The sequence below is a fragment of the Nuphar pumila genome, chromosome 5, assembly GCF_984573655.1.
Source record: "Nuphar pumila chromosome 5, dmNupPumi1.hap1.1, whole genome shotgun sequence".
NCBI classification, from domain to species: Eukaryota; Viridiplantae; Streptophyta; class Magnoliopsida; order Nymphaeales; family Nymphaeaceae; genus Nuphar; species Nuphar pumila.
In genome coordinates, this window is record NC_143253.1 from 6,743,475 (window position 1) to 6,756,866 (window position 13,392).

At 40.2% G+C, this 13,392-nt stretch overlaps 2 protein-coding genes across 2 annotated transcripts; both read right to left on the reverse strand.

The window, feature by feature from the left end:
* Nucleotides 1–1,432: 1,432 nt before the first annotated feature.
* Nucleotides 1,433–5,200, reverse strand: LOC149836615 (uncharacterized). The gene is given in 5 exon segments (XM_090006956.1): nucleotides 1,433–1,838; nucleotides 1,840–1,881; nucleotides 1,883–3,556; nucleotides 4,621–4,782; nucleotides 5,112–5,200. Coding segments are annotated over 5 exon segments (2,373 nt in total).
* Nucleotides 5,170–12,843, reverse strand: LOC149836616 (putative inactive receptor kinase At4g23740). Its single transcript, XM_090005485.1, has 3 exons — nucleotides 12,458–12,843; nucleotides 10,309–11,987; nucleotides 5,170–6,145 (listed from the first exon to the last, which is right to left on the reverse strand). Exons 2-3 carry the CDS (start codon nucleotides 11,558–11,560, stop codon nucleotides 5,496–5,498), a joined length of 1,902 nt encoding a protein of 633 aa, XP_089861611.1. The 5' UTR covers nucleotides 11,561–11,987; nucleotides 12,458–12,843; the 3' UTR covers nucleotides 5,170–5,495.
* Nucleotides 12,844–13,392: the final 549 nt, after the last annotated feature.

A 13,392-nucleotide genomic window follows, 5' to 3' on the forward strand; every position in this document is an offset into this window, starting at 1 on the left:
TCATGCTGAGGGTTAGTTTCCCAGTCATTCATGAAAAAAAACCCAGCTCAACACCTGGTTAAATAAGTATTGTGCACGTTCAGCCAATTCAAATCTAAGACCAGTGCCTTGAGCATAGTGACAAATATCGCGAGATTTACGAAAATCTTGTGATAATATCACAGAAAGTTTAAAACGGCAATTTCTCGTGCGATTTTCAAAATATCGCAAGATTTATGAAAAAAACATAAATACCATGATTTAAACACAATATTTTACATTTTAAACCGCTATTTATCATGAAAAACCCATGTATTTTTATTAATATTTTCTTATAAAAAATAATTTATATATTTTTTAATTAATTTTTTTATTGCCGAGATTTTGCCAAAAAATGTGAGATTTATAGAAAAAAATTCAAATTCTCGCAAGTTTTTTAAAAACGAGATTTTGCAGATAAAAACGTTTGTCACTATGGCCTTGAGATAAGCTTCTTGCACGTAAAGTACAAACATATCAAATTTGAGTTAAATCCACATATAAATCTGACAGAATATTGATAAGAATCTAGACCCCAAAAGTCATCGAACCATATTCAAAATATACTATTTTATTTTAGGATACTTGTCCAATAACAAGGTGTTGAATAAGGCTCTAGGGTCCAAACACAGTTGCAGCTCCACAAGTATGGGTGAACATCGAGCCCATAACCAATAGGAAACCAGCTACCTACCCAGGACGGACTGGGCTCGGCCTGCCTCTGAGGCCCCTGGTCCGACTAAAATCGCCACCATCCAAGCCTGCATGATCAAGTAAAACGGTTACCCATTGACTGTTGGTAGCCCCATGTTCTCCAAACAAAAACAATAATCAAGGACAATTAAAAGAGCACTCCCTTTCTGGTGATCTAATCATGCAGCAATTGCATCCTGCTGCTAATACATATAGAAAAACAAAAAAGAAGTAAATACAAACCACAGAAGTTGCATGACTAATAATTAGATGAGGGACTCAGCTAACAGAAACTTACTCCCCGGAAGCGTTGCAATCCATTTTGTAATACTACTCTTTTAACAACCAAGCTCTCCATGGGTGTTCACTTTTCCAACCTTGCACATGCAAAAGTTGAAGCACATATCATCCTGGATGCAATATATCTCTATTACACAATAGTAACATTTACAAAACAAGATGTTAGAACATGTTAATCACTATCAGTACCTTCTCCACAGGAACAAGGATAGCAAACTACATCACTTTTCCCACCTTGCACATGCAGAAGTTGAAGCACGTATCATCTTGGCTGCAATATATGTCTATTACACAATAGTAACATCCACAAAACAAGATGTTAAAACATGTCAATCACTATCAGTACCTGCTCCACATGAACAAGGGCAGCAAACTACCATCCCTGATACACACAGGATGGAACTACTATCATGATAGACACTTAAATCCACATCATCAGCTCAGGTCTGCTGAAAACATTATTGCCCGCGTCTTCCAGGATTGGATAAGCTGCTACAAGACTGTCCTGAGACCCAATGTACAAGGAGTTGTAGATCTGCCAGTACACTTCCCGCACCTTCCTTGCTGGATGGAATAGCCCTTGAAGACAGTAATTCAGAACAACTGCTGGACCCAAGGCTACTCGCATGCCTTCAATCGCCTCCATTACAGCATTCATCACATGAGGTGATGTCTCAAATATGTTGGGCCACACATAGTTCAAGAGATGTACAAGCACATCTTCGCAACCTAAACCAGCCACACCCAACCCCATATGCTTGACAGCGGAAGCAGCAGTCTGCCTGTGGACCAGATCCCTGTCCATGAGCGCATCCTCCAAAAGTGGAGTCCTTGCCCATCTCCCCTATGTACTCAAAGAGAAAAGACAGACTTAAGAACACCATTCTGCACATTAAGCTCTGGGATACGGTACTCATTCATCAATGCAGGCAAAACGGTAAATGGAGAACATGTTTCTGCAACTATAGCTATGGCAACCGTTGTGCAAACACGAATCTGACGCTCTTGAACTTTTAGATTGTTTAAAAGCGCTGCCAACACATCCTGTAGCCCAATTGCCTTTGCAATGTATCCAAATGTGTTGACAGATGCCCTCCTGATCCCCTTCTTATGGGGTTTCAACATCTCAAGAAGCTCAAAACAAATCCTCATCCATTCTCTTGCTGGCACAAACTCGGCTCCACGATCAGCAATCCTACCAACAAGGTCAATACAATTTTCCTGCACCTTCTTGTGCCTGTTCTTCAAAATGGGTGTTAATCGAGGGAGCAGGTCCTTGATAAGGGGTATCATCTTCGTCATACCAATCACATTGACAATTGCTTTAAGCGCACCCAGTTTCGATCCAAGAACTTCAGGATATTCTTCTCCCAACTACTCATAAAGCACAACACCCAAGTGACCCATCAGCTGTTCTTCATGACACTGCTTCATAACAGCAGCAATTCGTGAAATAAGATCGGCAGCTTGCTGCCTGACCTTTGCACTCTTGTTGTTCATCCGCCACTTGATGGTACCACATATCTGTGGCAGATAAGGTTTGACCTTCTGCCCAAGGGCATTCACCACAGCACCAAACCCATTAAGCATGACATTAACATCATCACTTGTTTGTTCTTGGAAAGCATACAGTATACCATCTATAAGAAGTTCTTCCAAGCATGCATCAATATCTGAAGCACCAAGGTTAGCAACTACCTTCTCTATGGTTTCCATCACCATTCGCCTGTATGGCTCACTTTCATCTTTCAAGTCTTCAACAATCCTGCCCACTGTATCTGCAACACCAACTTTGTTTTCTATTTCCACTGTGGTGTCCACCAGCTGCCTGTAGTTTCTCCGATCCAGAGCCATCCTTCTAACGCAGAAATTGCGGAAGAACTCTGGCAATATTTCTGTCCGAATGTAATCCACTTCCACTCCCTCAGTATTGACACACTGCTTGACAACTTTCAACATTATCTTCTTCATTTCTTTATCTGGTGATTGGAATTCACGAATCAATATCGCCATCACTTCCTTAGTGTAATAGCTTGCATACATGGCATCCATAAGCGGAATGATAAATCCAATAGCCTTCAAAAACGCGGCTAAAACTTTGCCCCTATGGTAGCGAATACCTTTCCATAGAGGTTTCAATACAGAATCGAAACTCTCAATTCCATGTGGTGCAGCTGCCTCAGCAAGAGCTGCAAGTGAAAGAGCAGTAATGGTTCTCACCTTCTGGTTTTCATCATTGAGACCATGTTCTATGATTTCAACCAAAAATCTAAGATGTGGAAGAACAGCACATCCCATCAGAACAGCAATCTGCTGCACAATCTTAATTCCAGTGTGCCGAGCTTGCCAGGACTTTTTACTCTGACAAACAGCTTTCAGAAATGGGAGGAGCGCTGGGATTCCCAGTGCTGATGCAACAACACTAAATGCTCTTGCAGTTGTGTTCCTAACATACTCGTCAATATTATCAATATCAGGCCTCATTGCAGCAATCATGGTGGCCAAACCAGCAGCCTTACTGAGGTTTGAAATACCATACTTATTACTTGAATAATAATATAAGAAAATGAAAAAATCAATTATGAAAAGGTAGGGATTTGAGAACTTACCAGGAAATGAACAGGAACAGTTATGAGTTCGGTTACACTTACCCCCCATCTTCATATCCCTCTTAAATCTTATAATTGAAAGTTGTTTTGATCAAATCTAACCTTATACATGGATTCAGCATTGTCGATTTAATAAGAATCAACCCTTGGATTGTATTTTTTTGACAAAAATATATGATTTTTAAATCACAAACTTCTGTGTTTTGTCAACCATGGTTGGATTTGGGTGATTTAAATGTCGATCTTCACTATATGAATGATGTAGATCACATATATGATTGCATCAATGACATCCAAAGGAGGGATATGAAGATAGGAATGGCTTTGGGGATGAGTGTAACCGATTTGAACAGTTACAGCAACGACTTGGCACATATACTGTTACTATCTCCAGGCAGTCAAATCTGGTACCCAGACAGCTAAATAAGACCGAGTGGATTCTGTGTTTCATATCTGCATTACTGGACAACGCCAGATGTGGTAGGCTCATGATCAGCTAGAGTAAATTTTAAAAACAAATAAACAGAAGAAGAAGAAGAAGAAGAATCAGATCGACTGGAGTTTCCAGCTCCATTTGAACCGATCGCGTCGTATTGCTGGTTATATGCAATTTTAATCCTAACCATCCAAATCAGTTTCACGTTTTCAAAAGTATTAAGAGAATACTTTCAAATACTGTTCGCTTACCGCTAAGATCTCAAATACAGAGGGATCGGATTTGGCGTTGGGACTGCACCAAATCCAAGCAGTTCAAGCACTGAACTTATAATCTTATTTGAGATTTATTTTTTTGTTGCAAATCATAGATCCTTTTTTTTTTTTAAAGGCAAGCTGGGTTAGGCAGACCCCTACCAGTTATTATTTAAGGTGCCACTGGGATTTTGAACCTGCAACGTCCCACCGCAAGGAGACTGCACTGACAGCTCCTACCAACCACGCAGAGCTCCAGTTGGTAAATTCACAGATCTTTAGCCCAACTTAGGGGGTTGAGTAAAAATACCAAGTGGATCCGTAATCCATCATTGATTTGAGATCCAAGCCTTGAGCCCTAACGTTCAACAAGTTCCTCTTTGGATAGTTGCCAACTGTAGCCTGTTTTGGGATTAAACTGTCAGTGAAGATATCGCTACCCATTGCAAATGGGTAGTTCTTTGAGGCCCTTCTGGACGAAAAAACAACGTATTCACATTATATGCAGCGTCACACTGCATGGCGGGCATGCAGCGAGTCAGGATCAGGTGCCGCACATTTTTTGTGCCTTTAGGCACCTGATCGCCCTCCATAGGTCGTGGGCCTCACACCTGACAGGCCCTATCCCCAAGATGGAGGGTGATCAGGTGCGTAAGGCAAGGCATGCAGCGACCTGATTGACAGCCACCCATCTAGGCGTTTTTCAAGATGAGTGTGGTGTCTATCTTGAGAAATGTTGAGATAGATGGTCATCGGCAGTGGAGCCGCTACTGCATAAAAAAAATGAATCAAACATAATACCTCAAAACCCCATAGAAGACGGCCTTTGTAAATCTACGACCACTAATCAAGTTAATTATCATTTGCAAATTGCACACGTTAATCCCCATTTCAGTTTATTAATGAAATTTACACACGAGACTATCAAGCAAAGCAATTGAAGAATGAAAACCGAACCTACAGAAAAGAAAAAGACGATACAAATAAGAGAAAAAGAGAAATCCCCCGCAATCTCACTGCCCGTAGATAAAACGAGCAGCATTATTTGCACAGGAGAAGACTCAAAATTAAAACAATTGCTACAAACTGCACTAGAAAACTCTCAGATTTTTTCCCAGGTTCAGTTATCCCAGAAACAATGTTTCCGTAGTATACCCAAATGGCAGATGCAGAAGAAAACATCAACTAAGATGAGGTTGATCCCGGGAGATTCTCCGGCGTTCGTGAATCCGATGATGGCAGGTTCCCGACATCTAACTGCCGGACATCCTCGATCATTCTCACTACCTCGACCATCTTGGGCCTCTTTTCTGGCACTCTTGCAACGCATGCCATGGCGATCTGCAGCATCTGCACCAGCTCCTCTTCGATCCCGGGATACCTCATCAGCTCAATGTCGAATACCTCAGCCGTCCATTCTTCCCGTACCACAGACTGCACCCACCTAGCCAAGTCCAGAATTTCACTTCCCCCAGAGTTGCTGGAACCAGGAATGCGGATGGGAGACTTCCCAGTGAGGAGCTCGAAAAGCAGAACTCCGAAGCTGTAAACATCTGACTTTTGCATTGGCTTCCGCATCTCTATCATCTCTGGAGCCCGGTACCCAACTGACCGTCTGTGTGGTGGGGCTACAGGAATCGTTGGGGTCGATAGTCCAAAATCTGATATGCATCCATATCGATTTGAATTAATGAAGACGTTAGAGGATTTTATGTTGGCATGAACCAACCTCCCACCACCCTCTGCATGAATGCAAGCAATGCCCCTGCCCACTCCTAAAGCAATTCGAACACGCGACTCCCAATCGAGTGGAGCCCTTTCACCATCCTTTTTCCCTGTATTCAGTTTCAGAGAGAGAAAACAAAACAATGGAAATGTTCAAGCTGTACCTACTAAAGCATAGAAAAAGTAAAATCACCCTGGATTTCAAACTGCAAAGAAACTGCTCCAACTATATTGTGAAGTTCATAACATGTCTATTACTGAACCAGATTCTGGTTGGTGGGACATATCCTAACGTATATTAGTGAAGATATTGGATTTAAGGTGCCAGTAGAAGAAATTCCTGATATGTTTTTCCCTGTAAGCAATACGCTTAGCAGGCCTAGTTTCCTCAAAGAGGTGCAATGCCTTCAAAACAATGCATGTACTCCCAAGGTTAATTGGGATAGCAGAGTACACCGAGTCATGGAACATAAGCCAACATCCTGAAATTTGTTTGCAGCATGCAGTTAATGTTTATGCAGAACAATATTAAAAATAAGAAATAGAAAACAGTGGAAAATAAAATACAAAGTTAGGAATCGACTGTTGCCTAGAAATCATCATCATCATCAAGCTTTATCCCAACTACACGGGTCGGCTTTGCGAGTCCATGTATTCCCCAAATGGGTCACTTGAAGCACAATATATATGATTGAAAGGAATGGTTAATTCTAAAAGGCAAGGAAATCAAAACACACAAGAAGAGAAGAAGCAGGGTTACACATGTAAAATAAGCACTTGTCCAACCATTGACTGGAAACCCAAAATGTGAAATGAGAAATCTCAGTGTTCCACCGGAAAACTGAACTATAGCTGCAAAAATAGTCAAGTGACAAAACCGTGTCCAACTTCAGTGAAGATATTAAACAAATAAAGAAATTTCAGCCATTTTGGTTGTGATACGTACGCAAATGGGATAACGTGCATTGAGAACCTATAGTTAACAAGTTGGTATTAGCTTTAATTTACACAGACCATTTCTATACATAATTTATATCCGAATTGCAAGATATATCTTGTTTCTCAACGGACCAAGTATCCCATATTTCACTTTTTCAACCATCCTAACTTTTACTTCATAATTTTATTGTCAAGCCAAAGTTTTGTATGATTTGAGGGGAAGTTTACTACAAAACTGTTTGTACTTAGACAAGTAGCTTAGGGAACGTTTGGCGCCCCTTCTTAAGGCCTGGAAGCCCTTCCAGGCGTGGGTCCTATTATATTCCAGATGGGAAGGCATTTGGCGCCCCATTGTTAGGGCTTCTTCCCATCTGAAAACCAATTATCAAACCAACAAATTAGGAAGGAGAAAAAAACTCCTTCCCATGGAAAGGAACAGTTCTTCACGTGTGGGGAGGAGATTACGTTAGGCCATCATTATGATACCATCATTACAAAAACACAACGTTAGGTCATCTCCCTTCAATTGTGATTTAGTCTCTCGATTGATTCATCATCGACTGCTGCTGCAGGCGCTCAGGTACTCTTTCTCTCTATATTGACTGTTGGTGCTATTCATGGTTGTGGTTGATGTTTTTCTCAAAAAAAAAAATGGACGAGAATGGAGTTATTTTAGGGTTTTCCATTTATTTGAGATTATTTGTGTTTTTTTAGGGTTTCAGATGTAGAGAAAAAATTTGTTCAATCAACTCGCTTTGCTTACACGTCGAAGCAGTTAAAGAACCACTGAGATAGTGTGAAAAATGATTGAAAAGCATGGACGTACCTTTCAAAACAAGCTGGTCAGAACCTTCCTTGTCTATGTCATTTTCGATAGTCCTTTTTATAGTAGACAATGTGTATTTTATTTTTGTACAATGCTTCTCATTAGTGAATTTACTTCATACTCATCTTACATCATTGAAGCATTTATAGTTGTAGGATTGCATTTGTATTAGTTGATCACTTTTCATATCATATCTTATTATGAACTGCTATAAAATTATAAAAAAAGGTTTTTAACTCACCATAGGCATGTTGACTAATGTCATTCCCTAGCCTGAAAAAAGGAGGAGGGGAAACTATTGACGATATGATTATGCATGCAATACCTGTCCGCTCTATTAGCATATACTTAAAGAGTCAAGCTGGGGTTGCTTCCAAATTTTCTTCTGATTATTTTTCATAAATTAATTGATCTTTCCAACAAGCCTTTGGCTTCTTTCCCAAGTGTATTATTATGCTAGAAAGTTTGGGCGTACAACTTTTATTGTTACATTGATTCTGTTCCTGGCTAGATAGACTTTGAGTTTCTCCTTTTTGTGATCTATAACCACAATTAGCAAGAAGTACATATGTTTAATTTAATAAATTCATGAGCTATTTATTCTTTCACACAAAAACCATTAGCTATTGTAGTAGCTTGCATATTATGTTCAGTTCTAATGTAGTTTATAAAGATCATGTATGTTACAGTAGGATTAGGCTCTCACTGTCTCCTTTTAGGACTGAAGAAGGTTCTTCTCATTTATGGGAAGCAATAATATTTCTTTTTTCTCTTTGATCTCTATGGAAATTTTCTGCTAGATATTGTGAAAGTAGATAGTATATGTTGTATATGTTGTATTATTTGTGATATCTTCACTGCTACTGGAATGTTCTTACTGCAGTCATAGTATATGTTGTATCATAGTACATGCATATGTTCTTACTGCATAGTATGTGATGTTAACATCTACATTTCGTTGTCCATCATTGCAGAAATGCTCAAATCATGCATCAACTTCATATGCTTAAATTTCTGCAACATTTCTCATTTGGATTTGCTGTCCACTTTGTTCTGTTACAACCATCAAACATCCAATCGAATACTCTTATATTTCACATGCAAATCAAGATGCTTTTTTTATATCCCATTTGATGGTCTGCTTATTACTTCATAGTGCATACTCGTTATTTTTCTCCCATTATCTGAATTGCTGTAATCGATCCTACTTATCATTTTTTCTCGTTATCTTCAATGGGGCTGCTGTTGGGAAAAGGGTGCAATGGCCAGGACACAGGGTTATCACAAGTTCAGAAGAAGCCAACAAGTTCACAGTAGCACAATTCATTTATAGAATTATAGGTCATCCTGGCTTCCATCTACTGGGGTTGCTTTTTTGGCTGGATTGTCTCAGTGAGAAGTGATATAGTTGCTTGCCTTTAGGCCTATAGCTTTCAAAAATCCACTGAAACACATGTTTTTCCCTCATAGCTCTCACTTTTTATGGAAAACAAGGGATGGTAAAATCTTAGTTGGCGGTACAAGAAAGTGTACAAAGAGGGCATATAGGTTATTTTTAGAAGGTTCAATTATGTAACCAATGCATGTATGCTCTTATATTCTTGTCATGTGTTTTGCTAATAACTTTAATATTTTTTAACATATGAATAAGATTGACACAATTTTATGGATGTGAAATGGACCCAGACCAGGCCCACCTTGAGTTGGGTTCAGGTTGGCCCAACCCATGACCAAACCTGATCCACCTCGAGTTGGGTACAGGTTGGGCTGGGTGGGTTTAACCTATACCCAACCCAAAATTGTGCCCATTTTAGAAGGCCGAGGGTAAGTTGGTCCTTTACTACAAAAACAGTGATTTAGAAGGCCTTCTTAACTAATGCGCCAAACACACTATTAATGCTTAAAAGTCCTTTCAAGATACAGTTTTCAAACAACTTTATCCTGCAGATGAACTTCTAAATTGTGTCATCCCCAGAACTGCTATGGAAGTTCAATCACAATATGGGGGCGCCAAACGCACCCCTAGCCAAAGATAGCAGATAAAATAACAAAAACGGAAAGCAATTTGACATCAGATTGGTTTCTTCTTTATGAATACATTTATTTATTTATTTATGATGAGGAACCCTCACCAAAGCGACTAAAAATTCTGAGTGGGGCCCATGACCACCCTGCCTTATGTGGCCCACCTTTGAAACCTACTGACACACCGTGTGCCAGAGGGGAAGCACAAACTCCAAATTCAATGGCACAACTTTAAGCAACTAAAATAAAATAAATGCAAAATGTTCCGCAAGCAAAGAAGGCAATCACAAAAGGCACACTCGAAGCGCAAGGATATATTCTACAGGTTTTAAAGCATTTTTTCCCCCTCATCTCTTCCTTTTTCTTTTCTTCAAAACCTTTAAATAACTTCATAAACTCACATTAACACGAGTAAGGAAAAAAAAAGAAGAAAAAATGCCATATGCAAATATTGATCGAAGCAGCAGCATAGATGAAACATACCATGTAAGAGTGCTGCCAAGCTTCCCTGACTGAAGTAATCGTAAACCAACAGCTTCTCATCTTTTGAGTAGTAGTAGGCCCTCAATGGAACAATATTCTCATGTCTTATACTCCCCACTGCTTCCACCAACTGTTCGAAATCCCTCTTCCCCACAGACACCTCTTTCAACCTCTTCACGACCACTGTAGTTGCATCCTCTAGAACAGCTTTATATGCTGTCCCAAATGTACCTTTACCTAAAACCTCAGCTGAAGCCCTTAACAGATCCTCCAAATCAAATCCCATAGAAGTGCCCTCAAAGAAAACCAGCTTATTTTTCTCCCCTTCCTGATAATCCTCCTCCCTTTTCCCCTCTTTCTCCACTTTCTTGTCATTCTTCTGCTTTTTCCCAGTAGGAACATTCCCATCTCTTCTCTTAAAGCAAAGCAGCACAAGAATGGCAAATGCAACAAATGCTAACACGCAAGCAGCAACAGCAACAGCCAGGATAGCAGAAGTCCCAAACTTTTTCGATCTTCGAACATTTGAAGCAGGAGGGTGGGATGGTACAGAACTAGGGGAGGAGATTGGTGTGAAAGGAGAGTTTTCATAAACAAGATTATTTCCAGAAAATGATGAATTAGGAAACCTCTGCAGAGATCTGGGTATGGTTCCATTCAGATGGTTGTTAGCTAAATTCAGGAAGTGTAGATTAGGCAGCCCCAGATCTGGAATGTTTCCGGAAAGCGAGTTGTTCTCTAGGCTCAAACCTGTAAGTTGTGTTAGATTTGACAGAGAAGACGGTATGCTGCCGCTGAAATTGTTGTCCGAGAGATTCAAAAGGGCAAGTTTTTTCCATGCAGAGAAATCAGAAGGTAAGGGTCCCGAAAAATTGTTTCCCTGGAGGTAGAGTGAAACCAAGTTCGTGAGATTCGAAAAATCGCTAGGAAAGGGACCTGATATGCCGTTGGATCTAAGACTGAGGATCTGAAGTTTGGTCAGGCGGCTGAGAGTTTTGGGTGGTATTGGACCAGCCAATCCTGTGCCCGGCAAACGAAGGGCTATCACCCGGCTACGATCCGCAGTGCAGATGACACCAACCCAGTTATTGCACACTTGGGATTTTGGGTCCCAATTGAGGCCTCTGGTATAATTCATATTTCTGATGAAATCAATCAAGGCATTCTTATCTTCAACAGGATCAGAACTAGCCTGACCTATAAGCAAGCCGAGCAATAGAGTGACAAAGAAGATGGATACTGGATTTGCCATCAATATCAATCGAACACGATAAACTTTGGTTTCTCTTCTTCAATACTAGGATTTAGAGAGTGATTATCACAGGTTTCACTTTAATATCAATAGGCTTCATCAACATTTTTCTGCATAATGCTCAGAAACCTAACATGTTGTGCAGCAAAATCACCAGGGAGAAACTTTTTGCAGTTGGCAAAGGATTCAGCAACCCCAGAAAACGTACCCACCTTCAGAGTGCTAATAGCGAGCTATTTTTTCCGGCTTCTTTCTCGAATATTGCTTTGAAATAGTCAAAGAGAAAGCAGTATTCCCACCTAATTTCTTCAATGTTCCAATTTTAACAACTACCAACAATCAATAATTGAAGATTGGGCGACTACCACAGATCTGAATCAACTGTGATCTTCAGTAGCTTCAACATCCAACCAAATGGATTATGTACCTGAAATGTCAGAATTATCCAAATTGAGTTTTCAACTAAGGTAGGTAGAAACAGAGATAACTAATACTGAGTGCTCTGCAGACTTGCTCACACTCGTTAAACTTTAAAACAAACTCAAATATGATATAAAGCCAATTTTCTTGTAAGCATAAAAGAATTAGAAATCAGCCTCTGTCAATAACACCCTGGTTTTCAAGAGACAAAGAACTAGTGTTTTTTTGCAAACCAATTGTAAAAATTAAAAACAAAAAAAAAACTTTTTTTTTACTTTCCTTTTGTGTGTGTGAGTTCTTTTTCTAGAATTATAGAATCAATAAGTGTACTCTTTCTCCTCAAAAAAGATAAAAACAAACTGGAAAAAAACACTTAAATGGCTGTGTTTCTTCGAACACAAAGAACAAATACAGAATAAACCATAAAAAACAAGTGGTAGTCGACATCGCCCCAATTCAACAGCGAAAACCTCTCACCTATCACGCCGGCGTCCTCCCCAATTCGTCCCGCAAAACGCTTGGAAGCAGAAACGGCGCAGAAAGCCCTATAACTTCGATTCGATTGCAGTGTAAAGCAGGCAAAGAAGAACCCTCCTCCACCGACGAACAAAATGAGCAAGAACAAGCACCCAGGTCGTGTTCTACCCCTAAATAGACCGTTTTTAAAGCCTCCTCTCTTCGTCACAGCGCAGCAGCGGAAAACGAAAACTGGGAATCGAGGAAAAACCCTATAAACGTAACGTTTCTTCTCAATGCTCCCCCTTATAAGAGAGAGAGAGAGAGAACTTCTATCCAACTCTCTCTCTCTCTCTCTCTCAAGGGAGGGAGGGAGACAGTGAAGAGGAGGACGATGCGGGAAATCTGAAACTTTCCCGCAAGATTTGTACCTTTTCTCAACCCCCAACTCCCCACGAGCTCTCATTTTCACGCACCAGATGACTATTCTACCCTTCTCAATATGCAATTTGACGCATACCCCAAACCCAATCCAGTCCTATTCAACAGACGGTTTTACCCCTTCACAGTGTTTGCTGACTGTTATTGGAATTTTTTTAATGACAAATATGTCCCCTCACCTTTGAGGGAGAGCAGATCCAGTAATCGAACCGAACACCTTTCAATGTTTACCCCCTATGTTGTCAACGGGTCGGATTTGGTTCAGACTCAATTAGACCCAGACCTGATTTGCGATGATGGTACTGGGTTCAGACCTGGGTCTAATCAGACCCACCCAAAGAGAAACCATACCCGCATCATATAAGGACTACCTGAACTATACCCGATAAAATAAATTTTTATCCTTTTTACATTGAAAAATAGCGGATCTTTGTCAAAACTCAGGTGGATTCCTGGTCTGGTACGAAATTTCACAAACCATACTGGGCTCCATATATTAATTAGATCTTTTGGGT

Excerpts from the sequence above, each read along its gene's own strand:
- LOC149836616 (XM_090005485.1), bottom strand. The coding sequence starts at position 11,560 with ATGGCAAATCCAGTATCCATCTTCTTTGTCACTCTATTGCTCGGCTTG. Across the intron at positions 6,146-10,308 it reads CTTGGCAGCACTCTTACATG|GGAAAAAGGATGGTGAAAGG; the intron begins GTATGTTTCATC and ends AACTGAATACAG.